This window comes from Etheostoma spectabile, chromosome 8 (assembly GCF_008692095.1).
Source record: "Etheostoma spectabile isolate EspeVRDwgs_2016 chromosome 8, UIUC_Espe_1.0, whole genome shotgun sequence".
Lineage (NCBI taxonomy): Eukaryota > Metazoa > Chordata > Actinopteri > Perciformes > Percidae > Etheostoma > Etheostoma spectabile.
The window spans coordinates 19632475-19658711 of NC_045740.1; the positions used below are offsets into that span (position 1 = coordinate 19632475).

General features: G+C 44.5%; 2 protein-coding genes across 4 annotated transcripts in view; one reads left to right on the plus strand and one right to left on the minus strand.

Moving 5' to 3' along the window:
- The window catches only part of LOC116693755 (mixed lineage kinase domain-like protein), a 525120-nt gene that overhangs the window by 240222 nt on the left and 258661 nt on the right, over positions 1-26237 (plus strand). The window lies entirely within an intron of this gene.
- LOC116693352 (piggyBac transposable element-derived protein 4-like) lies at positions 3654-5906 on the minus strand. The gene is made up of 3 exons (XM_032522266.1): positions 5740-5906; positions 4893-5488; positions 3654-4696 (listed from the first exon to the last, which is right to left on the minus strand). Exons 1-3 carry the CDS (start codon positions 5904-5906, stop codon positions 3654-3656), a joined length of 1806 nt encoding a protein of 601 aa, XP_032378157.1.

Consider the following 26237-nt stretch of genomic DNA (forward strand, 5'->3'; position numbering starts at 1 on the left):
ATATAGCCTTGTTTTAAGGCCTTATTTTAAAATCGTACATCAGAATGCTCTGAATTACCTGAGAGACACAGTGGATAGGTGATGTCTCCTCCAGACTTGGAATGAAGCTGAATAACGTCAGGATTCCTTTGTAGAGTCCTGAAAAAGAAAAGAACTGCCTTTTACTACCTGAAAAAGTGTCAATATAGCCTTGGTTTTAAGGCCTTAATTTTAAAATCGTACATCAGAATGCTCTGAATTACCTGAGAGACACAGTGGATAGGTGATGTCTCCTCCAGACTTGGAATGAAGCTGGAATAACGTCAGGATTCCTTTGTAGAGTAGCCTGAAAAGAGAAGATATGCCTTTACTAGCCTGAAAAAGTGTCAATATAGCCTTGGTTTAAGGCCTTAATTTTAAAATCGTACATCAGAATGCTCTGAAATTACCTGAGAGACACAATGGATAGGTGTGTCTCCTCCAGACTTGGAATGATGCTGAAATAACGTCAGGATTCCTTTGTAGAGTAGCCTGAAAAGAGAAGATGTGCGTTAACTAGCCTGAAAAAGTGTCAACAATAGCCTTGTTTTTAAGGCCTTAATTTAAAATCGTACATCAGAATGCTCTGAAATTACCTGAGAGACACAGTGGATAGGTGATGTCTCCTCCAGACTTGGAATGAAGCTGGAATAACGTCAGGATTCCTTTGTAGAGTAGCCTGAAAAAGAGAAGAACATGCCTTTACTAGCCTGAAAAAGTGTCAATATAGCCTTGGTTTTAAGGCCTTAATTTTAAAATCGTACATCAGAATGCTCTGAAATTACCTGAGAGACACAATGGATAGGTGATGTCTCCTCCAGACTTGGAATGATGCTGGAATTCCTTTGTAGAGTAGCCTGAAAAAGAGAAGAATGCCTTTACTAGCCTGAAAAAGTGTCAACATAGCCTTGGTTTTAAGGCCTTAATTTTAAAATCGTACATCAGAATGCTCTGAAATTACCTGAGAGACACAATGGATAGGTGATATCTCCTCCAGACTTGGAATGAAGCTGGAATAACGTCAGGATTCCTTTTTAGCGTAGCCTGAAAAAGAGAAAGATATGCCTTACTAGCCTGAAAAAGTGTCAATATAGCCTTGTTTTGGCCTTAATAAAATCGTACATCAGAATGCTCTGAAATTACCTGAGAGACACAGTATAGGTGAATCCTCCAGACTTAACAGCTGGAATAAATTTCCTTGAGAGTAGCCTGAAAAGAGAAAGATATGCCTTTCACACCTGAAAAAACATCAATATAGCCTTGTTTTTAAGCCCTTAATTTTAAAATCGTGCATCAGAATGCTCTGAAATTACCTGAGAGACACAATGGATAGGTGATGTCTCCTCCAGACTTGGAGTGAAAATGGAATAACGTCAGGATTCCTTTTTAAAGTAGTCTGAAAAAGAGAAAGATATGCCTTTACTAGCCTAAAAAAGTGTCAATATAGCCTTGGTTTTAAGGCCTTAATTTTAAAATCGTACATCAGAATGCTCTGAAATTACCTGAGAGACACAGTGGATAGGTGATGTCTCCTCCAGACTTGGAACGAAGCTGGAATAAAGTTAGGATTCCTTTTTAGAGTAGCCTGAAAAAGAGAAAGATATGCCTTTCATACCTTAAAAAAGGTTCAATATAGCCTTGTTTTTAAGGCCTTAATTTTAAAATCGTACATCAGAATGCTCTGAAATTACCTGAGAGACACAGTGGATAGGTGATGTCTCCTCCAGACTTGGAATGAAGCTGGAATAACGTCAGGATTCCTTTGTAGAGTAGCCTGAAAAAGAGAAGAATATGCCTTTACTAGCCTGAAAAAGTGTCAATATAGCCTTGGTTTTAAGGCCTTAATTTTAAAATCGTACATCAGAATGCTCTGAAATTACCTGAGAGACACAGTGGATAGGTGATGTCTCCTCCAGACTTGGAATGATGCTGGAATAACGTCAGGATTCCTTTGTAGAGTAGCCTGAAAAAGAGAAGATATGCCTTTACTAGCCTGAAAAAGTGTCAATATAGCCTTGGTTTTAAGGCCTTAATTTTAAAATCGTACATCAGAATGCTCTGAAATTACCTGAGAGACACAATGGATAGGTGATGTCTCCTCCAGACTTGGAATGAAGCTGGAATAACGTCAGGATTCCTTTTTAGAGAGCCTGAAAAAGAGAAGAATATGCCTTTACTAGCCTGAAAAAATGTCAATATAGCCTTGGTTTTAAGGCCTTAATTTTAAAATCGTACATCAGAATGCTCTGAAATTACCTGAGAGACACAATGGATAGGTGATGTCTCCTCCAGACTTGGAATGAAGCTGGAATAACGTCAGGATTCCTTTGTAGAGTAGCCTGAAAAAGAGAAGAATGTGCGTTTACTAGCCTGAAAAAGTGTCAACAAAGTCTTGGTTTTTAAGGCCTTAATTTTAAAATTGTACATCAGAATGCTCTGAAATTACCTGAGAGACACAATGGATAGGTGATGTCTCCTCCAGACTTGGAATGAAGCTGGAATAACGTCAGGATTCCTTTGTAGAGTAGCCTGAAAAAGAGAAAGATATGCCTTTACTAGCCTTAAAAAGTGTCAATATAGCCTTGGTTTTAAGGCCTTAATTTTAAAATCGTACATCAGAATGCTCTGAAATTACCTGAGAGACACAGTGGATAGGTGATGTCTCCTCCAGACTTGGAATGAAGCTGGAATAACGTCAGGATTCCTTTTTAGCGTAGCCTGAAAAAGAGAAGAATATGCCTTTACTAGCATGAAATAACTAGCTGAGTGACCCAATAAATATGTAGAGTCTAACCCATAGTAGGAATAATCCTGCCTTAACCCTTGTATTGTCCTTTGTGTCACAGGGACATGGTTAGCTTATGTGACCTTTTGTACTAGCCAGCCGTTCTGCTTCGGGATCCCGAGACACCACTTTCATTCCATGTCAAATACCATCGTGGCCTCATCCTTTGGGTCTCAGAGACCCCGCTGTTTTATGTTCCATGGCATTATACGTATGTCCCACAACTGCCGTGGCGCCCCTATCCTCCGGGGTCCCGGGGACCCGAAGGACAACGCCATGGGTCCCAGGGACCCGAAGGACAATGTCATGAGTCCCAGGAACCCAAAAGACAATGTCATGAGTCCCAGGGACCCAAAGGACAATGCCATGGGTCCCAGGGACCCGTAGGACAACGTCAAGGGTCCTTGTGACCCAAAAGGACAACGCCAAGGGTCCTGGGGACCCGAAAGGACAATGCCCTGGGTCCCTGGGACCCAAAGGATAACATCAAAGGGTCTTCGGGTCCCAGGGACCCGTGGAACCAGTAGGACGATGCCATGGGTCCCAGGGACCCCCCCATCCTCCGGGGTCCCGGGGACCCATCCTTGTTCGATGTCATCTTTCTCCTACCCTTGAGGCCTCAACCTCGCCATTCGGGTCCCTGGGACCCAGGGTTGTGTGTGTGTGTGTGTGTGTGTGTGTGTGTGTGTGTGTGTGTGTCTGTGTGTGTGGGTCTATGTGTGTGTGTCTGTGTGTGTGTGTGTGTGTGTGTGTGTGTGTGTGTGTGTGTGTGTGTGTGTGTGTGTGTGTGTGTGTGTGTTCCAAACAGATTCAAGGTTTGTTCGGGGCCTCGTCCACACGGGCCAAGAGGCTACGGGCGAACACACTCGGCACAGTAGTAGGCCCGCGTGCAGCTTCCACAGATGTATCTCTTGCAGCCACCACAAACGATGTGTGATTTGCGGTCCTTTCTCTCCGGACAGAGCTGACACCGCTTCCTTTTGCTTTGCACCCTCGATGTGTCCGGTTCAGAATCCCCATGCTCCTCTAGGCCCCTTGTGACTGTGCCACCGCCGCCGCTGTCGCCATCGCCACCACCACCACCACCAGCACAGGACCTGCTCGCCGTGACGACGGCTTTGACAAGCGCGGCTGACGCCTCTGTGCGAGGCAGACGCCTCCGTCTCTCGATGAGCGGATTCACAAGTGCCCTTCCCAACTGCTCGAGGAACGCCCTCCTCTTGTTGAGCTTGCAGCGCATCCACTCGGGCCTGAGCTCTCGCCACAGCACAAAGGCGTTGTAGGCGGACACGTCGAGGATGTTGTGGAAGACAGCAAGGGGCCAGCGCGCTGTCTTCCTGCGGCAGCTGTACGTGCCCACAAGCTTGTCCAGGTTGTCCACCCCGCCCTTGGTGTGGTTGTAGTGGAGGATAATGTTGGGTTTGGCTTGCCTGCCGGCGCCGACGCCCGCATCCCCCGTGTGCAGCGTGCTCAGCAGCACCACGTTCCTGTGCTTCTTGGGCACGTAGGACACCAGAGTGGCGACGGGCGTGAAGGCAAACTTGGACAAGAAGACCGCACGGTCCTTGGTGGCGAGCAACGCCCCCGGCAGCTCGGGCTTGTTTTTGCGCATCGTGCCCACCACGGTGAGGCGCCGCTCGGAGAGCAGCCGCTGGGCCAGCGCGTAGGAGGTGAAAAAGTTGTCGCACGTCACGTTACGTGGGCCCCTCAGGCCCTCGGTCACGTCCAGCAACACGCGGGAGCCCAGATTCTTCTCGGGCGTGCCGCTCACCGACTTGCCCGTGTAGAGCTGCATGTGCCACGCGTAGCTGGAGCCGGCGTCGCAGGCCACCCACGACTTGAGTCCGTACCGGGCTGGCTTGCTGGGCATGTACTGGCGGAAGGCGCAGCGACCTTGTGAAAGTGGCGTGTCCAAACAAGAAGATGGAACACGATGGATAGAGATGGAAGACAAAAATTTAACACATACACACACACACACACACACACACACACACACACACACACACACACACACAAGAAAGACAAGTGTACGGCAGAGGTACAAAAAACAACAACCAAGCAAAAAAAATAAATAAAAATACAACACCTCGAAAGGGCACCAGCTGCTCGTCCACCGTCACGTCGGCGCCCGGGTTGTAGAGGCGAGGCAGCTGCCGCGTCCACTCGTCCCACACCTCTCGTACGGCCGCCAGTTTGTCCGAGGCTCGGCGGGCAGCTCTTGACTCGCGGTCGTCGAATCGCAACAGTCTAGAGTACGCGTGGAACTGCTTGATTGGCATCGTGGCGCGGAAAATGGCCCTGCCACTCTCCTCGTGCCACAGGCTCTCCAAGGCCTCGTTGCGGGACCGGTACACGCCCGCGAGGAGCAGCAGCCCGAGGTAGCCTCGCAGGTCCGTGACGTCCATCGCTTTCCACTTGCCGCCTGTGGCACATCTCCTTTGACCCTCGAGGTTTGTGGCGGCCACAACCATGTCTTTGATTTGCCGCGTGACAAACAGGCCAAATGCAGACACTATGTCGTGGACGTGTTCCGCGGCGTACTCTGTGGGTCCCGGGCGCTGTAGTAGCAGCAGCGTGGCGGCGTCTGCGGCGGCGGACGCAGCAGCAGTAGCAGCGTCTGTCGTGTCCTTTTCTGGGTCGGGTTTGTCCTCTTCGGTGGCGTGGCAGTGAGTTCTTGGGACACTGGGATGACACGTTTTCGAGGACCATTTGATTTTGCCATCTTTTGACACAAATGTTTCCTCATCCTGCTCGTCCTCCTCTTGCCCCTCGTCTTCACTACCCTCTTCTTCTTCTTCTTCTTCTTCTTCTTCGTCTTCTTCTACATCTACTTCTTCATCTTCGTCTTCTTCTTCGTCCCTTGCATGTCCACCTTCTTCTTCTTCTTCTTCTTCTTCTTCTTCTTCTTCTTCTTCTTCTTCTTCTTCATTCACCTGTTCTCCTCCTTGGTCTTGAACTTCAACGTCCACTTGGCCTTGGTCATCATCTTTGTTGTCGTCGTCATCGTAGCAGCAGTAGTCTTTTTCTCTGCTGTGGTCGTGTGTACGTTGGTCCTCTTGTGGTTTTTCTCCGTTTTGTACCTTGGCTTCAGCGGGGACATTGCGAGCGGCACCGCCGCTCAAGAGAATCCGATGCAGCTTCAACTCCAGTGTCAAACGACGGGCCATGCTGCAGCTTCTGCCCCGGCTGTGCCAACGTGCCCCGTGCAAAAAGTGCACAGGTCCGAAACAAGATGACGTGAAAAAGAAAATGACAAGAACAAGAAGACAAGACAAATGTGTCTAAAGTGTCTATTGTTTGTATATTGTGTGTTTGTGTGTGTGTGTGCGTGAGTAATAAAAATAATTAGTAGACTAATGTCAAACAAATGCCCTTGTTTCTCTATTCTTTTTTACCTCCCTTTCCACTCGACCTGAAGGACAATGCCCTGGGTCCCAGGGACCCGAAGGACAACGTCAAGGGTCCCAGGGACCCGAAGGACAACGTCAAGGGTCCCAGGGACCCGTAGGATAACATCAAGGGTCCCTGTGACCCAAAAGGACAATGCCATGGGTCCCAGGGACCCAAAGGACAACGTCAAGGGTCCCAGGGACCCGTAGGACAACATCAAGGGTCCCTGTGACCCAAAAGGACAATGTCCAGGGTCCCTGCGACCCAAAAGGACAATGTCATGGGTCCCGGGGACCCGAAGGACAGCGTCAAGGGTCACTGGAAACCGTAGGACAACGTCAAGGGTCCTGGTGACCCAAAAGGACAATGTCAAGGGTCCCAGGGACCCGAAGGACAATTCCACGGGTCCCAGGGACCCGAAGGACAATTCCACGGGTCCCCGGGACCCGAAGGACAACACAAGGGCTAGAGGAACCTGGTCCAGAGGCGTGGCCACACATTTCATTCTTCCTGCACAGCTGCAATCCATCTCCATCATTCCATCTCCATCATGCCGTCTCCACAGTATATAAACCCGGGCTGACCACCTCTTCAGCGCCAGTTTGTTACTAAACCCTAAGTGGTAACTAGGCCAGTCATCAGTGCACGTTGCTCTCAAGCCTTGCCGTTGACTAACCTTGTTTTGTTTTCGTCACAGTTTCCGTGTTCCGCCGTGGGCGTATGCAGCTTCCTCAGACCCGCTCCGTTGTTGCTCTCATCCACACCTCCACCACCACCTGTGCCTCATCTGTGTTTTTGTTGGATTAAACCTTTTCTTTACCTTGTTTATCCGCGCTTGTGTGTTTTCTGTGTGTGGGTCAACCTACCCTCAACACAAACAGAGTACCTCGCCATGGACAAGATGCTCAAGCAAAAAAGAGCCAGCTACATACAGGCCAGTGACATAGGCAGATTGAACCATGTGGCCGATGTTCTCTTTCACCATGGGATGATGACACAAGAACAGGTGGACTCTGTTCATTCTATTAGATCCCCTCAGAACAGGGCTAGGACAATGATCGATGTAGCGAGGAAGAACGGGTCCGTCGTGTGTGAAACGTTTATGGACGCCTGGGAAAACTACCACGGTGGAACCGCTGCGGCTGCACCCGAGGTAGCTCACGACGTACTCGCAATGTTGGATGAGTTGACCACCAAAGATATTAGCAGGCTCAAGTTTGTCATGCTTGACATACACGTCTACGATCAACGACCTGTCAGTCGTGCCACTTTGGATTCACTGACTCATAGAACCCAGATAGCAGACGCTATCGTGCAGCGCTACAAAGACAAAGCGCGAGCGGTCTTGCTCATCCTGCTGGAGCGCATAAGTCGCAACGATCTGGTGGAAAGGCTTCGCAGCGGCGCCCATGGCCAAATGACACGTCCACGCGGAGATGTTACTCTTGCTGGATATGGCTCTGCCATCCGAGGGAATGCGGCTCAGGTCAGGATGAAGGTGTTTGAGACACTCGAAGACCTCAGCGAAGACTCTTTCATAAGGTTTGTGTGGATGCTGCGTCTGCCGCCCTACAAATCTGAACGTATCACAAGTGTGAGCGACCTTGTTGACGTACTCACAGACCATGTGAACCGTGACACGTTCGTGTTCGTGGAAACTGTGTATGCAACTCTGCGTCTGATCAGAAGTGTGAACTTAGCCGAAAGGTTGGCTACGTACATGCGTAGCCTCAGCGTCTGAACGTCAGTGTTGCCCTAAACTGTTTAGGAGCCTTACCCAATTGTACACAGATACACATTACTGCAGATGAATAAAATGAATGCTTGTCAAAACCCCGGATTCCGTGTCCAATTGTGTACCACCATTGTGAAAGTGTTGATTGCATCCTACTGGTGCGTTTTCGCAATCTATTCTAGCATGCTGCTTCATTCATTGAGATGATTGTGTTTATCAGTGCATGTATTTGCCCTAGTTCCCTTTGAGAGGACGACAGGACTTATATATGGTTGACCGGTATGTTGATTTACTCTTACATGAGTGTAAAACAGTGGCCATTGTGTGTTCTGTCAGCAAACACGGTACTATTTTAGCGTTAGCTACTGCATAGCTGGTCCCCGGGACCCGAAGGGCAACGTCAAGGGTCCTGGTGACCAGAACGACAATACTTTGGGTCCCTGTGACCCAAAAGGACAACGTCAAGGGTCCCTGTGACCCAAAAGGGGCAACTTTAAGGGGCCCTTTACCCAAAAGGCAAAGTCAAGGGTCCCCGTGACCCCAAAAAGGGCAACCCTTAAGGGGGCCCCCCGGGGCCGTAGGAAAGTAAGGGTCCTGTGACCCAAAAAGGGCAAAGTCAAGGGTCCCCCGGGGGGCCCGATAGGACAATGCCCCGGGGCCCCGGGGCCCCAAGGCAAGGGCAGGGTCCCCGGGAACCCCAAGGGGCAAGTCCCGGGTCCTTGGCCCAAAAAGGGCAACGTCAAGGGTCCCGGGACCCCAAAGGACAAAGCCAAAGGGGCCCTAGGACCCGTAGGGCAAAAGGGCAAAAGGGTTTTAGGTCCCCGGGACCGTGGACAAGGGCCCTGGGTCCCGGGACCCGTGGACAACGCAAGGGTCTCGGGTCCCCGGGACCCGGGAGGACATGGGCCCTTAGTCCCCGGGACCCGAAGGGGCAAACCCCGGGTTTCCAAAGGGACCCGTAGGACAATGCCGTGGGTCCCAGGGACCCGAAGGACAATACGATGGGTAAAACTGCACGGGCCCCAGGGACCCGAAGGACAACACGAGGGTTAAAACAACACTGTAGCTACATGTAATGTCTCGCTAAATGTGTAGGATTTTGTAATCTCTATTGGTAAAGGCCATTTTATTGAAATGAGGTTTCCCTCAGTTGTTTTAGTAACTATGCCTGTGTTTTAGCACCATGGACAGTTCCCCCTGTCTTTTAGTGTCAAGTGAGTCAGAAAACTCAGCTGCAGTACACAGAGCTTTCCAGTTTCACTTCTGAACGCTTGTACAGGGGTTTGTTCAGATGTCATTCATAGCCTAATTTATGTAGCATTTTATACCTAGAAACGTGGCCAAAATTGATTATTTTATGGCTGTTGACACTATATTCTGATTAATGCAGTGATAAAAGGACACAATCTAAAATAAAAAACCCCTCTGTAACACCCACTGACTAAAGGTCTGTCAACAAAATAAAAGAATTTTGAATCTGACTTCGACGTTGTGTACATTTATTTCTAGGTATAGTTACGTCAAATTACACGTATATCTGGAATGATTATTTGACTTTGTTGAACACACGCTGGATTGAACTGCTGCCACTTCAAGTCGAGTCAAATTTATTTGTCAAATCTACAATATGTGCCAGACATACAGAACATTTGAAAATACTTTTCTCTCCGACCCACGGTGCAATGTATGCACTAGTCTTATCTGGATGAATGAGTAGGCATAATAAATATCGCCAGTAGCTTTTAATTTAACACATCTACGTAGCCTGCAGAAATATAATACATTTCTATTTGCATTGCCTATAGATGTTTAGACTCACACGTTAATATGAGTGGATCCCACTGTCCCTCAGCAGACAGCTGTCTCCAAGCTTACTGTCCCTCAACAGACAGCTGTCTCCGAGCTAACTGTCCCTCAACAGACACATGCCTCCAAGCCCACTGTCCCTCAGCAGACACATGCCTCCAAGCCCACTGTCCCTCAGCAGACAGCTGTCTCCAAGCTAACTGTCCCTCAGCAGACACCTGCCTCCAAGCTCACTGTCCCTCAGCAGACAGCTGTCTCCAAGCTAACTGTCCCTCAACAGACACATGCCTCCAAGCCCACTGTCCCTCAGCAGACAGCTGCATCCAAGCCCACTGTCCCTCAGCAGACAGCTGCCTCCAAGCCCACTGTCCCTCAGCAGATACATGCCTCCAAGCCCACTGTCCCTCAGCAGACACATGCCTCCAAGCCCACTGTCCATCAGCAGACAGCTGTCTCCAAGCCCACTGTCCCTCTGCAGACGCACGGGTGCCTGGGACCCGAAGGACAATGAACTGGGTCCCAGGGACCCGAAGGACAACGTCAAGGGTCTCAGGGACCCGAAGTACAACGCCACGGGTCTCAGGGACCCGAAGGACAACGTCAAGGGGTCCCAGGGACCCGAAGGACAACGTCAAGGGTCCCAGGGACCCGAAGGACAACGTCAAGGGTCCCAGGGACCCGAAGGACAAGGCCATGGGTGCCAGGGACCCGAAGGACAACGCCACGGGTCTCAGGGACCCGAAGGACAACGTCAAGGGTCCCAGGGACCCGAAGGACAACGTCAAGGGTCCCAGGGACCGAAGGACAAGGCCATGGGTCCCAGGGACCCGATGGACAACGCCACGGGTCTCAGGGACCCGAAGGACAACGTCAAGGGTCTCAGGGACCCGAAGGACAAGGCCACGGGTGCCAGGGACCCGAAGGACAACGCCACGGGTCTCAGGGACCCGAAGGACAACGTCAAGGGTCCCAGGGACCGAAGGACAACGTCAAGGGTCCCAGGGACCGAAGGACAAGGCCATGGGTCCCAGGGACCCGATGGACAACGCCACGGGTCTCAGGGACCCGTAGGACAACGTCAAGGGTCTCAGGGACCCGAAGGACAAGGACACCGGTCCCAGGGACCCGAAGGACAACGCCACGGGTCTCAGGGACCCGAAGGACAACATCAAGGGTCCCAGGGACCCAAAGGACAACGTCAAGGGTCCCAGGGACCCGAAGGACAATGCCATGGGTCCCAGGGACCCGAAAGGACAATGCCATGGGTCCCAGGGACCCGATGGACAACGCCACGGGTCTCAGGGACCCGAAGGACAACACGATGGGTAAAACTGCACGGGTCCCGGGGACCCGAAGGACAACACAAGGGTTAAGGTGGATGTCATTAAAGACTTTGACAAGAGCCGTTTCAGTGCTGTGGTGTGGTCAGAAACCCGACTGAAAGGTATCAAAACTGTTGCTTAGTGACAAGAAATGGTTGAGTTGTTGAAAGACTACTTTTTCAATGATTTTACTTAAAAATGGAAGGTTTGATATTGGCCTATAGTTGCTCATTAGTGACTTGTCTAAGTTGTTCTTTTTTAAGAGTGGCTTGATTACTGCAGTTTTCAGGGCCTGTGGAAAGATACCTGAAAGAAGAGATGTGTTCACAATCTGTAGAAGATCAGAAGTCAAACAATTGGAAACATTTTTGAAAAGTTCCGTTGGTAGAATATCAAGGCAACAGGAGGAGGTTTTCAGATGTTGAATAATGTCCTCCAGGTTGGTATGGTTGATTGTGTGAAATTCTGTCATATTGGAACTAGTTTTGCTTGAACACTGTGACAACACATATCCTGAACTTGATATGGAGGCACTGACTGTTAGTCTAATGTTCTGAATTTTGTCTTTGAAGAAGGAGGCAAAGTCATTGCAGGCCTTGGTAGATAAAAGTTCAGATGCTACTGGTCCTGGAGGGTTTTTAACCTATCAACAGTAGCAAACAAGGCACGTGAATTATTATTGTTTCTAGAGATAATGGTGGTAGCTGACTCCAGGCACACGGCGTTTCCTGGCGTTCAGTCTTCAGCACCTGCTTCACCTGGTGTGTGGTGTGTGTGTGTGTGTGTGTGTGTGTGTGTGTGTGTGTGTGTGTGTGTGGTGTGTGTGTGTGTGTGTGTGTGTGTGTGTGTGGGGGAAAAAAAAATGTTCAATTACCCAGCCAGTGATGGTAGTGACGGGTGTGGAGCCTTTGTAGTTGAAAGTGCCAGTGTTGGTAAGTTTACAGGTAAAAGGTAGCAGGAGAGGTTTTTATATAGGCCTAATTGTATTTTAATTATCCAAAATCTGCTGTAGTTATGGCTGATAATGGGGCAGGACCATCACAGAAAAGAAGGAAATTAAATGAATGACAAAAGCAAACAAGGAAAGGGAAAGTAAAAGAGAACGGGTAAAAAGGAGTCCGTCTCAGTCAGGCTTTCAACAGATGGAGACAAATACGGGTTTTTAAATGAAATCTCACGATACATCCAAAATAGATCCTAAATTACCGTGTGCAACACTTGAAAGGAAAGCCCTTTAAATAAATAATTTTCTGTCCGTGAAAAATATTCATCGTAACTATATAACCTTCCAGTAACACTAGCTCAGTAATCTACATGGGGAAAAACAGCAACATAAAGAAAAGACCTTCATAACAGCAGCTGTGGTGAAAACACTACCGCTATTGTCCAAAGCGGCTGCTAAAATGAACTAGAGATGAAGACCCATGAAACATTGAAGCTTCCAAGCAAATTGGTTTGCGAAATTGTTTTTGAGGCTTCATTTGCTCACACCACCTGTTGGTTAAAGAGTGTAAAACAGGCAGATGGATTACAGATGGTCCATGTGATCTGTGATACACTGTAGCAGAGACAGGTTTGGACTGTATTTTGCGCTCATGTCTTTCATGTTCAAATTGGTCTTTCCCCGCTGCTCTTCTTTTTCCCTCTCCTCTCCGCTGCAGACTTGTTTATTCCTCTGCTTTGCCTCAGATTGGTTAATCTGTCTGTGGCAGAGTAGCAAAAAGGTTGTTTGTGACATCTCTATGGTTGAATGGAGGACAGCGAGAGGCTTGAAAAATCCATTAACGTTCCTTTGATCTTCCAGTTCAAGGCTGCACACTCTGTACGTGCATTGTGTGTTTCACTATTTTAAACCAGATCGTGGCTACTTTTATGACAAATCAAAGCGAAAAACCCTCATTTCCAAATTCCTTGTAGCATGTATGAGTAGAATATTGATATTGAAACAGGACTGTTGTCTGGCGCCAGTGAGACATTGATTGAAAATGAAGTTAATTTTGCTTTGTATTGGCCATGTTGTCCTGATTTAAGATTGCAATCCTATAAGAAAGAGGAAGTAAAAGAGATGAAGCAGGATATAGATCACTTAGTTTGGTTGTTTGAGCATAAAACATTTTTACTTGCAACAAGCTTGAGCTAAAAAAGAGACTGCTTTGTATTGATGATTATCTGTCTGGAAGTGACATTCCCTGTTCTTTACTTATTCTTTTTGTGGCTGAAGTTTTGTTTTATGTATGAAATGTTTAGTTCTAGTTGGACAATGTATGGGTTACACTATTGTGTTGTGGGCGCTGTAATACGTTTTCTCTATTCTTTATTTTGTGCAAAGTAGAGTATGATGTGTGTGGACATAGGACCGGAAGCTGTGGATAAAATTACTTTTGTATTGGTGTCATTTAATTCCGTGTGTGATGTGCCACCTAGTGGCATGCCACGTAAACAAAATACCTTTCATTCAGTATAAAAAATATTCTGTACACAATAATACCCTGTGCACTACAATCTGCATAACAACAACAACAACAACTTGCTTACAACACAAATCATTAACATGCTCAGTTAATGAAAGCTAAAATGTTGTATAGGCTAGGATGTAGTGCGAATTTTATTATTGCATGGGTGTTGGCAAACAGATCATGAATATTGATTTCTCTAACGTCAGTCACTGAAGGTCCTGTCTGTTCGGTAAGTAGAGAACAACATGGCAGTAAGCTGTACAATTCCAGATTTACTATATTTAGAAATAATTGGATTAACAATGTTAATTCCAAATGATTTTTGATGACTCCAGACATCTTTGGTATCATGTTGTGCCACAGTAGTAACAGCATAAGTAACCCCTTTATTAACATAAAAATAGTATTTTTTTCTAATGACTAACTGACATACCACAACAGTCAAACCCTTAGGATCTTAGCAATTTGCATAAATGCGTAACAAAAAAGGCATTAGTAAAAATACAGGTCAAATGCTATATCACAACGTTCCGTTTCTGTGATATTCACATATGTCCTTTAAAATTTTATTAGACTTTCCGTAACCTACGTTGTACGACTAAAAACAACTTTTGAACGTACACATGTTCCTTCCTGAGGCCATTTTCCAGCAGCATCGTGGCTCTGTCCGGCGCTTAGGGGCGCCCATGACAAATGTGATTGTTTAAAAAAAACATGCCAATAAACCAGAGCGTGTTTTTCTCACCCATCCCGGAATGCTGTGTAACTGTGGAGATAGGCTGACATTCATATTTTACTGACTATTTAGTGACTACCCAAGCACGATCACATATCTGTAAGCTGCTTTTGCGTAGGAGAAAAAACAACATTGGTGCCATTACGGATTTTCCTGGGAAGTAGATCTTCTGGCCTTATGACCGGATGCATGGACACAGCCACATGAAAGCATGTCTCATATATTCACCTCAGCTGTGGTCCCCATTGTTGTTGTTCAATTGTTGTATCAAAGAAATCAAATTGCAAACCATGCTCTGTTTAGTCACCATTTAGCATTGCTGCCTCACTGCAATGCTACCCTGGTCCCTCTGTCCCAAACAAAACAGGCCATCTGTTTAAACACTAATCACTAATCTACCATCATAAGAGCACGATTCCCTAACCTCGGCATCTGTCATAGTGAACAATGTGTCGCCCTGTCTTTCATAACGAGTCACAAACACAAGCGACATCCAAAGAAAGAACTGTGGCTCTCCCTGCACAGATCCATTTAGATATCGTAATTGTTGTTGCTACTGAAGGAGTACAACTAAAAAATAAAATTTAAAAAGAATTCACAGAATCACAATGAATGAATGAATTGGAGGTAGGGCTGGGTGATATTGAGAAAATCAAATATTACAATATTTTTGACCAAAAACCTCTATTGGAGGTAGAACACACTCCCTGCAGATATCCGAAATGCTACATCCTTGGACGAAAAAAAACAAACTCCTGAAACACCACCTATTTACCACAGCCTATGACCTGTAAATCTGTAAAGAAAACATTTGTGTCATATTATTATATTCAAACTCTAATAAGGACAGAGCGGCCCTCCATAAATACGTTGGATGAGATTTAGAGAGATTTACTTTCAAGTGATTCAGATTGCCACCCCGGAAATGTGTCTGTGTTCAAGAGCTCTTGTTAAATAAACCATTTGATATACATGCCCTTGGAAATGCAAACCCATCTTGGTCATGGTTCATGTGTTTTTTTAATGTAAAATAGCCGGTAGCAAACTTATATGCTTATTCTACATAAACTGCAAAAACTATAAAAAAAATATTTTATTAAATGCAGGGGTGCAAACTCGGGGCTATAAAAAAAAAGGCTGACAAAGATGCCAAAGGAATAACTTTAGTTTAATGTCAGCTTTAAAATGTAGATTTACGGTCGATTCAATTATGAGGTTATAGCAGGGGTGTGATTCTTCCGGATAAATCTGGAAATTCGGCTTTCGGACTTGAAAACGAGGCTCTGTTAAATTCAGGTAAATCAGTAAATTATGCGTACAAGGCACGGGTCGTGAATTGGTAAACATTATGACTGCTCACCGCTGTCTTTTTTGTGCCTCTGATTCATGACTTCATGTCACTCCGCAAGTAGTCCATTCATTTGTTACGATGGAACTTTAGGCCTTTCTGAGTGGAGTTTGCATGTTCTCCCTGTGTTTGTGTGGGTTTCCTCAGGGTGCTCCGGTTTCTTCCCACCATAAAGATATGCATGCTAGGTAACTAGGACTACAGTTAAAAATTAGCCAACTGGCTAACACTGGCGCATTGACAGTAATGTTGATTAATGTGCATTGTCCTAATCAAATAAATAAATCTACAATTGTTGCAGAAGGTTTTCTGATGTGTTCTTAGAATTTTGAACATGTGGGGGGGGAAATATTTCTTTCTTAGCTGAAGCCGACAACGGGACATTACTTTTATTTTTATTTTATGTTGGCAATGCAAGCTGGCGCAACGTAGCGTTAGCAGATGACGTTGAGAAGTTGCAGTGAGGAATATTTTAGGAGCACCATTTTTGACAGTGCAGAGAGGTAGTGGCCCACGCTAACTTTAGTGTTAGCAATTAGCTTGGGCCGGAAAAAAACAGCTCTACTGTGAACCGATGTGCTGGGCGAGCCATCAGTCAGTGGAAGCTAACAGAAGCTAGCTGGCGTAAGCTAAAAGCTGACCAGATGTCTCAAGGCTACCAAGTGATTGGCGGAGACAGGGAGTACATCTACTTAAAAGAGTATGGCAGTTGGGGCAGACGAAGGTCCAGTTTGGAGTTTGGATGGAGAGTCCACTGAAGTTGACTGTGGTCTGAAGGGATAATCCTTGCTAGATCACTAGCTAGCGGTAACACTTAGTCAGGAGGTTGACAGCTAACGTTAGCGAGCTGAAGCTAACAGTTGATCGAGTAAAGTCCATTACTCACCATTACTCACTGGCTGGCAGCAGCACAGAGTCCAGAATTGATACGTCAAAGCAGGGCATATAGTGTGTGTTGAGAATGACCAACAACTAATCTAAAATGGAAGGTACTTAATTTACTAGAAAACACAACTATTAATTTTGCAGGATTGTGAAGCGGCAATATTCACGCCAGCATCCCCACGTTCCAACATACATTTTTATGAAGTGGTAAATACATATTTCTAAAAATCTGCATATTCTCAAACAGTATGGTCTTAGCCACTATAAGTTGTTTCCAGACAGAGTGAAGACAATATTCATATAGATGAAAATCAATTTAAAGAGATTTAATTTTGCCTAAAAACCTACAACCTAAAGTGTCTATATTTATTAAATCACCCATCAATGGTACAATAACATATCTCATGAAGAACGCATGCTGAGTATGCAGGTTAACAGAATGGCAGATGCATTCAGTAACTCTAAGCCTTCTAAATGACCACAAAGTTAAAAAAACATCTCAAAAGAAAAACAAACAGTATAAAGCCTTCCTAAAAGGATATGTTTTGTACTGTTTGCACTGTGCACTGTATTTCATTAAGTGTGTGTGTGTGTGTGTGCATAAGCGTTGTGGGTGCGCCGTATTTTTTTCCTGTTTTTTGGTCCTTTGCCAATCACATCTATAATAGGGGACTGCTCAGCTTAGAACAAATGCAGTTACTGCTAAAAAATGTAAAGATGTTCAGGGCACTTATTAAAATAAAAAAGAAATTCATAAGGTTGACACAGTTCACACAAAATGGTCTATTTTGGATTAAAAAGTGTGATTTTTGCTGAGAGGTCGCAACTTTGCCTTTAACCATAACCCTGAAATGAATAATTTCTTATTTCCTTTTGGAATTTTTGTCATATACAGCCATGAGGATTTCATGATTGAGTCAATCTAGCATTGGAGCCTGTCGTTACTACCTTTTGCTACCGGTTTGTTGACATACTGTTTAAATTATTGACATTCACCACTAAGGTCTAAAATTTATGATTTTGTTGTTCTATGCTGCAGTATCCATGCAATCTGTGCAATATTTCAATGGCATACTGTGCCATTGCTTCACTTATTCATGAAGCGTGGCTTATTGAACTAACTTTTTTTTATGCCCTTCCTACATACATGTATATGTATATTTGTATATGTATATTTCTTTAGAGCAACCAAGGTCTTAAAAGTTTCCCCTTGAGCTCTGACCTCTGCGGATTTTAGCTGTCCTCTCTGTGTGGATTTAGTTTGCTCCATTTGTTTGTTCATGAAACCCTTGGAGACTTGTTCGTGATCAGGGTCAAGGGTTACAAAATTCCGGGAATTTTTAAAGTTGGAAACTTTTCATGGGAATTAATGGGAATAAACTGGATATGTTTAATATTGCTTGTTACAATACCATCAGTCAGCATAATCTTGGACAAAACAACCAAATTTAATGCAATTTAGTAATACATAACCCATTGGGGCATAGGAAATATTAATGTTTTTTTGTTGTTCAATGAAGAATATCAAAGTTCTACTGACGAATAACTAAGTATTCACTTGCATACCTGTCTCCTTATTGTTGTTAAATGAAAAAATCTATAAAAGTTCTACTGACAAATAACTCAACATATGTATTCACTGTATATGCCTGTCTGCTTATGACAAAACAAAATGCTTATATTTATGTTTGTATAAGATGGAATTTGTATGAATCACCCAACATTTCCAATTAATTCTTGTTAATTCCCATAATTTCAATTCCAAAGAATGTTTGCAAAACTCCCCAGTTTCACTTTCCATGGAAAGTTTCCGGAAATTTACCAGAAAATGTCCACCCCTTTGCAACCCTATCAGGGTCTGTGTGCTGTAAATGAACCAGCAAAAAAATCACCGGCTCCATAATATCATTCATAAAAGTCATGTACAAAAACAGGCAGAGAGACAAAGTGAGACGCAGGGCCAAAAAGTCAAGAAGACAAAGCAACAGATGTTTGACGGTGAATAAGCAGCAGTGTTGAGTACAACACATCAATATGCTCTGCTGAATCCATCTATCTGCCTGCCTTCTCCATCTCTCTATACTTGTATTGATTTAATCAAGTTCCCACCAACACTCGACTTCCATGTGTGTCTGTGTGTGGAGGTGTTGGTGGACCTCCTCCAGACACTCTGCATGTGTGGAGTGAGCCAACAGGGATTTCATTAGTGTACAAGGCTGACTTTATAGTGATCAATGGCGCTGCTCGTCGGTCACCTGGAGTGGCCTAACTGACCGTAGCGTTAGATGAAGGGACTAGAATGGAGAAGGAAGGGAGTGGCTGAGATGGAGTGGAAATAGAGCGGAAGGGGGTGTTGGTGCTGATGAAAGTAATGGTAAAGACACAGATAAGGAATAGTGGGTCACATTAACCTCACAACCCTTTCTATACTAAAAGGAACAACAAAAATAATGCATTCACCGGTATTATGAAATGACAAACAATTGTAATTTCACTTTTGTTGAGTTAAAATGATCACGCATACCTGCTGAAGGGATTGCATGGATTGTGAGACACACAGCCACGGATCATGCGCTATATTTAAATTTACAGCTACCTAGGGCTGCTGAAAAATGTTCTCAACAGGGTGTTTGCTGTTAATTATAAAGATCAAGTTCACACTATTTTCTCAATGACACTTTTGCATTTTTCTAATTTAATGCATGGTGTGAAAGCCATTATGTGCAACGTCTGTTTAAAGTGTTTCACTTTAAGGACCACACTGGTCGGTTGTATAACGGGTTTGAATCCATTGCTTTAGTTACAAATTCTGTTTAAGATTTTGATTTTCCAATTTATCTGATTAGCTGTTTGAGTAGCTCTCCATCTTCAGGGAAGCAAAAGTGCCTTTAAAAGCACATTAGCACCCATGTTCGTGTGATGTGTGTCTTTATATCCCGGTTTCAGAGCCAGAGATCTTTTACGTATGTCCACTGCACACAGGAGAATTATGATCCCTGACTCTGGCCTTTTAAGGCAGTGCCTCCGTCCAGACAATAGACCACGCTGGGAAGAAGAAGAGTTGTCTACAGATTAACTTCAAAGAACCATGTTGTCATTTTCATACTTGGTACATACATACACGTGCTGCAAGCGTTGTGGCGAGGATAGTACATTATTAGATGCCAGTCATGGAAAATAATCAAGTATGTTTACTGGTAATCTACTGTACTTAAAGGGTAACTACAGTTTTTTTTCAACCTAGACCCTATTTTCCTATGTTTTTGTCTAAGTGACAGATGGGAACAACAATCTTTAACATCAGTCCAGCGAGATCACTGCAGTGGGCAGCGGCGAAACAAGCTACCATGTAAGTTAATAGGGCAATTTTCCAGATTGTATTTACCTTCACAAAAGTGCTCATCCTTTCCAAGTGTCTGACAACATTATGGAAAGGATTTTAAGGAGGTGGACCTTTCTGTTAAAGAGTAAAATTGTTTTTTGTTGTTTTTTTAAACAAAAACATCCCGGAAATTTTGTTAGTTAAACCCACCAGATAGCAGTAATTTTAGCATAGAAAAATACACTTAATTCAAAGTTGACAGAAACAAAATAAAACTGCAAAAAGCCGTTTTGGGTCGTCTTTCCACTTTTCCAACCATCTCAATTTTACTTTTGAAATGAAATATGATGGCCCTATACCAGTGGCGTTTCTAGGACTTGAGGAGGTTTGGGACTTAGCCCGGACCCATTTAAATAAACTTAATGTAATGCAAAACAGCAAGCCTGCCCAGCTTGTTAATAGCCAGTGTATGTTCCTTTTAGCTGCCCAGTTTGTAGATGTTATTTAGATGACACCAACATTTGGCCTAATTATAACTGGCCTGGCAACCCGAAGGCCAAGGTTTCATATCCAGATCTGTGTGGGGATTTATGATGCGGGGGGGGTTCTGGGGGTCATCCCACAGAAAATATTGAGCATTAAACACTTAATTTCCTGCATTCAGGTGAATTTCTATGCACCTATTTCTACCTCCTTTCTGAATCAATTTATGCTGGAAATACATATTTATGCAAAGGAAAACATAGGGGACAATACAAAATATAAAAGCTTTTAGGTATTCTGTATTTCTTTCAACTAGTTATTCTCCTGTAGATGGACTTTTCTAATTTTATCTGAGTCAGCACACATAATTTACACATAATTTAAGCTTCCCTCTTTTGCTTTTAACGGTGATAACAGATGTACAGCAAACACTAAAGATGTTTGCATTTAAATCATTTTTGCGCCGTCAGCAATGCCGCTCCAATTCTGCTTCGCTCCACTTATGTCCACCATTGTTTTTGTTTGGTAACAAGCCGGAAAAGCCACACGCAAAGGATTGTGGGTGATTTGGAAGCGCGAAAGATACACATTGATCTGCGATCGATTGCTCTTCCTTAATCCTTCAAGTACCCGGATGTAACTTGAAATGGAATTTTGCGAACTGAATTTGAATTGTGAGAAACGAATGTGCAATGATTCAAATTAAACCATAAAATTTCAACGTGATTGAAATTCAGTTTTTCAATGCAATTGTTCAAGTTTAGCAATTCAGATGTAATGATTCAAATTAAATTTCTGTTGGCACTCTTTAAATGTGCATATGACAATTATTCACCTCAGTGATGCACTAATTAATTTTAAAGGTCCCATGGCATGACAATTTCACTTTTATGAGGTTTTTTAACATTAATATGAATTCCGCCAGCCTGCCTATGGCCCCCCGGTGGCTAGAAATGGCAACAGGTGTAAAGTAAGCCCTGGGTGTCCTGCTCTGCCTTTGAGAAAATGAAAGCTCAGATGGGCCAATCTGGAATTTTGCCCCTTATGAGGTCATAGGGAGCAAGGTTACCTCCCCTTTCTCTGCTTTGCCTGCCCAGAGAATTTGACCCACCTATGAGAGAGAGAGAGAGAGACATCATGGTTTTCACATGAGCAAAGTGGCAGCCATCAATCCATCTTCATCCGGTATCGGGTCGCGAGGGCAGCAGCCCCAGTAGGGGACCCCAAACTTCCCTTTCCCGAGCCACATTAACCAGCTCCGACTGGGGGATCCCGTGGTGTTCCCAGGCCAGGTTGGAGATATAATCTCTCCACCTAGTCCTGGGTCTTCACTGAGGCCTCCTCCCAGCTGGACGTGCCTGGAACCTACTGAGGCGCCCAGGAGGCATCCTTACCAGATGCCCGAACCACCTCAACTGGCTCCTTTCAATGCGACGGAGCAGCGGCTCTACTCCGAGCTCCTCTCAGATGACTGAGCTTCTCACCTTATCTCTAAGGAAGACGCCAGTCACCCTCCTGAGGAAACCCATTTCGGCCGCTTGTACCCTGGATCTCGTTCTTTCGGTCATGACCCAGCCTTCATGACCATAGGTGAGGGTAGGAACAAAAACTGACCGGTAGATCGAGAGCTTTGACTTCTGGCTCAGCTCTATTTTCGTCACAACAGTGCAATACATTGAATTGGATTCTCCGACCAATCTCCCTCTCCATGGTCCCCTCAGTCCCGCGAACAAGACCCTAAGGTATTTAAACTCCTTCACTTGGGGTAAGGACTCATTCCCTACGTGAAGAAGGCATTCCATCAGTTTCCTGCTGAGAACCATGGCCTCAGATTTAGAGGTGCCTCTAAATCTAAAAAACAGTAGTAACCCTTTAAGTGACAATTATGTGGAACTTGTAATTTACGGGAGTATTTGTAATTTCTGTTACATTATAGGCTATGTCTACTCCACTACAATTCAGAGGGAAATAGCGTACTTTTTAAACTTTTTTTGACTCTGCTACATTTATTTGACATATTAACTGTATATTGATTGCTTAGCCTACTTTGCAGATAAAGGTTATAAAAACCTTGTCCAGGTTTGTGATCACTGTGTGCAGGTGCACCATCAACTCAAGTTTGGGACTGTAGTTGTGAATCATAACAACAAAACAGAAAAATACTTTGCACATCTGTTTAATGAGACAGGTGCGTAGGAGAGGGATGAGAAGGTCAAACTCCCACACGCTGTCTAGGTACCATTGCAAGTCATACTGTGTGCTGGAGTTTGTTTGCAAAAGTCAGTACAACAAAGAGTCGGATGAGTGTATGAAGGATAGTTTATTATGCTGAAATGAAATTAGGTAATGCTAAATGATAAACTGTCAGTCTCATCTTCCATTACTTGGCAGTCCCTCCAGGATTTCGCAATTGCACCAATTCACATAATTCAACCAATTACCTTGACTTTGGTGCGACTCGCAATTTGGACTGATCACTGCAACTTTTTTGCAAATTTGACCAATAACCGGAGTTTCCTGCGACTTAAGCTAATCCCAGCATACCAACGTGCCAGAATTTGTATCAGTACGTGACTCTGAGAGCCAATGACCAAGCGGGAGTGAGAACTGGTACATGGCCATTTTCATTTCCTTGTTTACCGAGATGCGTGTGACTCGAACAGCTCACATTTACCAGCAAAACGTACAGCAAAAGACTGTGCAAAACATGCCACACCGTCCTACCAACCTGTATACATTTTAACATCAATGTAGCGGCTGCTGTTTCAATCCTGTCAGTCCCCCCCACAACTGATGCGCACACAAACACACACGGTAGATGCAGGAGAAACAGACGATACGAACAGGGTGACCTAAATTGAGGACAGCTACGCTTGTTGTTGTTAGTGCAATGATAAGTTAATGTCCAATAAGTCCCTTAACAAACTGTATGAATGTGTGTCACAGGCCAGGATAGGACACTGATGAGCCACTGACAGACATGTTCAAATTTGATTCATTCAATAAAAAAAAAAATAAACATCCTGAGCTTTTTTGGTAAGGTTCCTAGGAAAACTCAGCCCACAGTAATTTTATTCTCCCCAAAACAAGTTTCCTTTTTATTTACTTTCTCTGTCTCCCGCAACTTCATTGCAACGCACATACAAAAAGCATTGCAACTTTTATTGCAATTTTTTTACAAAAGCTCCCGCAACATCAGGCAGAAAACAAACCGCTCATCCTCAATTGCTGCGATAACAGCAACATGGATGCATGTTAGAATCACGTGAACAGGTATGTGACTTACCAGGTTTCCTGTGTATACATCATAACTTATTAGGGGGTGGCAGTAGCTCAGTCCGTGAGGAGTTGGGTTGGGAGTGTCGCTGGTTTAAGTCCCTGTACGGAGTGTGAACTGGTAGCTGGAGAGATGCCAGTTCACCTCTTGGGCGATGCCAAGGTGCTCTTGAGCAAGGCACCGAACCCCTCTCAACCTGTCCAGCAGTCACAGCCACATCTCTCCATTAGTGCATGTAAAAGGACTTGAGCGTGTGTGTATTTCAGGCCTGTGTGTAGTGTGTAGTGTGTAATAACAACAGAGTGTAAATTGTAATTTCCTCACAGGGGATCAATAAAGAGTATAAAAATTAAATATAACCCCCTTTTGATCCAAAACTAGAACATTGGTCTGCACGTCATTTCATTTCAGTCAATCAGTTAGTCATTTTGCTATCAACAGCTTGCAGAGCCTTGAAAATTGCATGAGACAGGCAATCCATCACCTCGTCTTTCTTTTTGTCTAACTTGTGCTATCATTTCCCGGAAATGCAAATCAACTAAGCTTTCTGATGGCGTGCGGTATCTAAAGTGTGACCCCTGAGTAATTGAATAGCGTGAAAGGTGGCAGTGTCTCTATGAAAAGTTTCAGTGGGGAAGATTTCAGATGATGTGAAAACAGCAGAGGGTAAGCAGGTGGGCATTCAAAGAAAATTGAGCAAATTGTCAGTCCCCCATCCTAGCGCTGCCATCGTCACTATCCAGCCTCCTAAAGACACGGCAAAGCCAATTAACATCCGTCATTACCACTGCTATAGGCCTTCCGCTCCAAAGGATAGAGGGAGATGGGAAACAGGATGGGGGAGTGGCTGAGGGTTGTGGGTAGTGGGGTGTTGATGGGTGGCAGCGCAGTAGAGGGAAGGAATAAATCAACGCAATGAAAATAAGAAAACGCAATTTGTCACACCATTGTCGGCTTCCGCTCTCCCCTCTCTCCTTCTGCAAGACGAGCATGGATTCGCAAGGCGAGGCTTGCGTGTCAGCCCAGCTGCTGCATCTATTTAAATGAGACTCACAGCTTCATGAAGTGAGACAACGTATCCTTTCAATATGCAGCTCTGGATGAAGGGAGGTAGACACAGAGTTGAGATGGAGAGAGCGCAGTGCGAGCTGCTCTGAGGGAGAGAAATAGAGTAAAACCGATTTTTGAAGATAACGCGGATGCGGATGCATGAACGAGACAAAGTGTGGAGGAGGTCTGCAGCCTGAATGGCTCGCTGGGATGCAAGCAGTGACTGTAAAAGACAAACCGGGTTGACGGGAAAAACACTGATGCATAACTCAGTTTTTCTGTAGAAGTCTCTCTCACTGCATGCATTGTGTATTTTCATCAGATAAAAGAATCTTTTGAAGAAACAAGCCGGAATTCATTAAAAATGCTCGTCTCTAGTGCTATTAGATGGTTTCAACTTTAGATGGAGTATGAATAACACCAGCAAGCTTTTAATGACATATTAATTACTGGCATGACTCCATGAATGATCCTTGAATATCCTATTACAAATGTGAATGAGAGAAAATAGATTCTGATCTTTTTTGGCCTTCAGGAGACTCGAGATCAGTTGTACATTGTCTTCTGTAGCTGTGAAGGAGCTTTATCATATAACCGTGAAAGCCTGTCATGCAAACATGGGTCATCAAGTTTTAAAGATGTGGATATTAACCAGGCAGGGAGAGTCTGTTGGATTTATGGGAAGCGTAGGATCCAACATTTTTGAGTGTAACCAATACTAGGGACAAAAAGTCAAGATATCTCTGCCTCTGCTGCATGAACGTTAGACTAATTTGCCCACCACTTTGGTCCAGGCTGAAGCATTGGATGGATTGCCATTACATTTCTTGGAGACATTCATGGTTCCCAGGGGTGAATCCTAATAACTTTGACTTTGCATCTAGTAAACCCAATTGACAATGATTGATTGATTTGATTTTCGATAAAATGTCTTGTGGATATCATAAAAAAATTGGTACAGACATTCATGTACCCCTCAAAATGAATTGTAATAACTTTGGTGATCCCATCATCTGGTCAAAGTTTCAGTTTGTTCAATCCTTCTTCTTTTTTTGCCAAATACCTTCAAAATCAATGATATTTCCATCAGCCTAGGTTGTACTTTGTCTTTAGTGCTTATTCCCTAACATTAGCTTGCTAACTACCAAAATAAGATAGTATACATACATACATACATTATAGCTGCTAAACATCAGCATTTTCCGCATTTTAGCTCAAAGCACCACTGCTCAGTACAGCCTCACAGAGCCCCTAACATGGCTGGAGACCCTTTCATGTGGATCAGGTGGTTTCTTGTAGCAACTGCTGCGTAGACTGCAGTTTCTCAAATGGGAGTATGTGTACCCTTAGATGTACTTTGGAGTACTGCAGGGGGGCACGAAATCTTTTGCAAAAATGCTAATTTAAAAATGTATGTCATGCATAATTCCTAAAATAATTATACTATAATAATGACTTATAGACTTTTTTTCTACCAAAAATCTTTTGCGCTGGTCAGTGGGTACTTGGCTTAAAGAAGCAATTCAAAGGGCGTACAATATTAAAAAAGGTTTGAGAAAAACTGGTGTAGAGCATGCATCTACGCGGCGTGGACACTGTGGGATATCATATCTACTGGTAT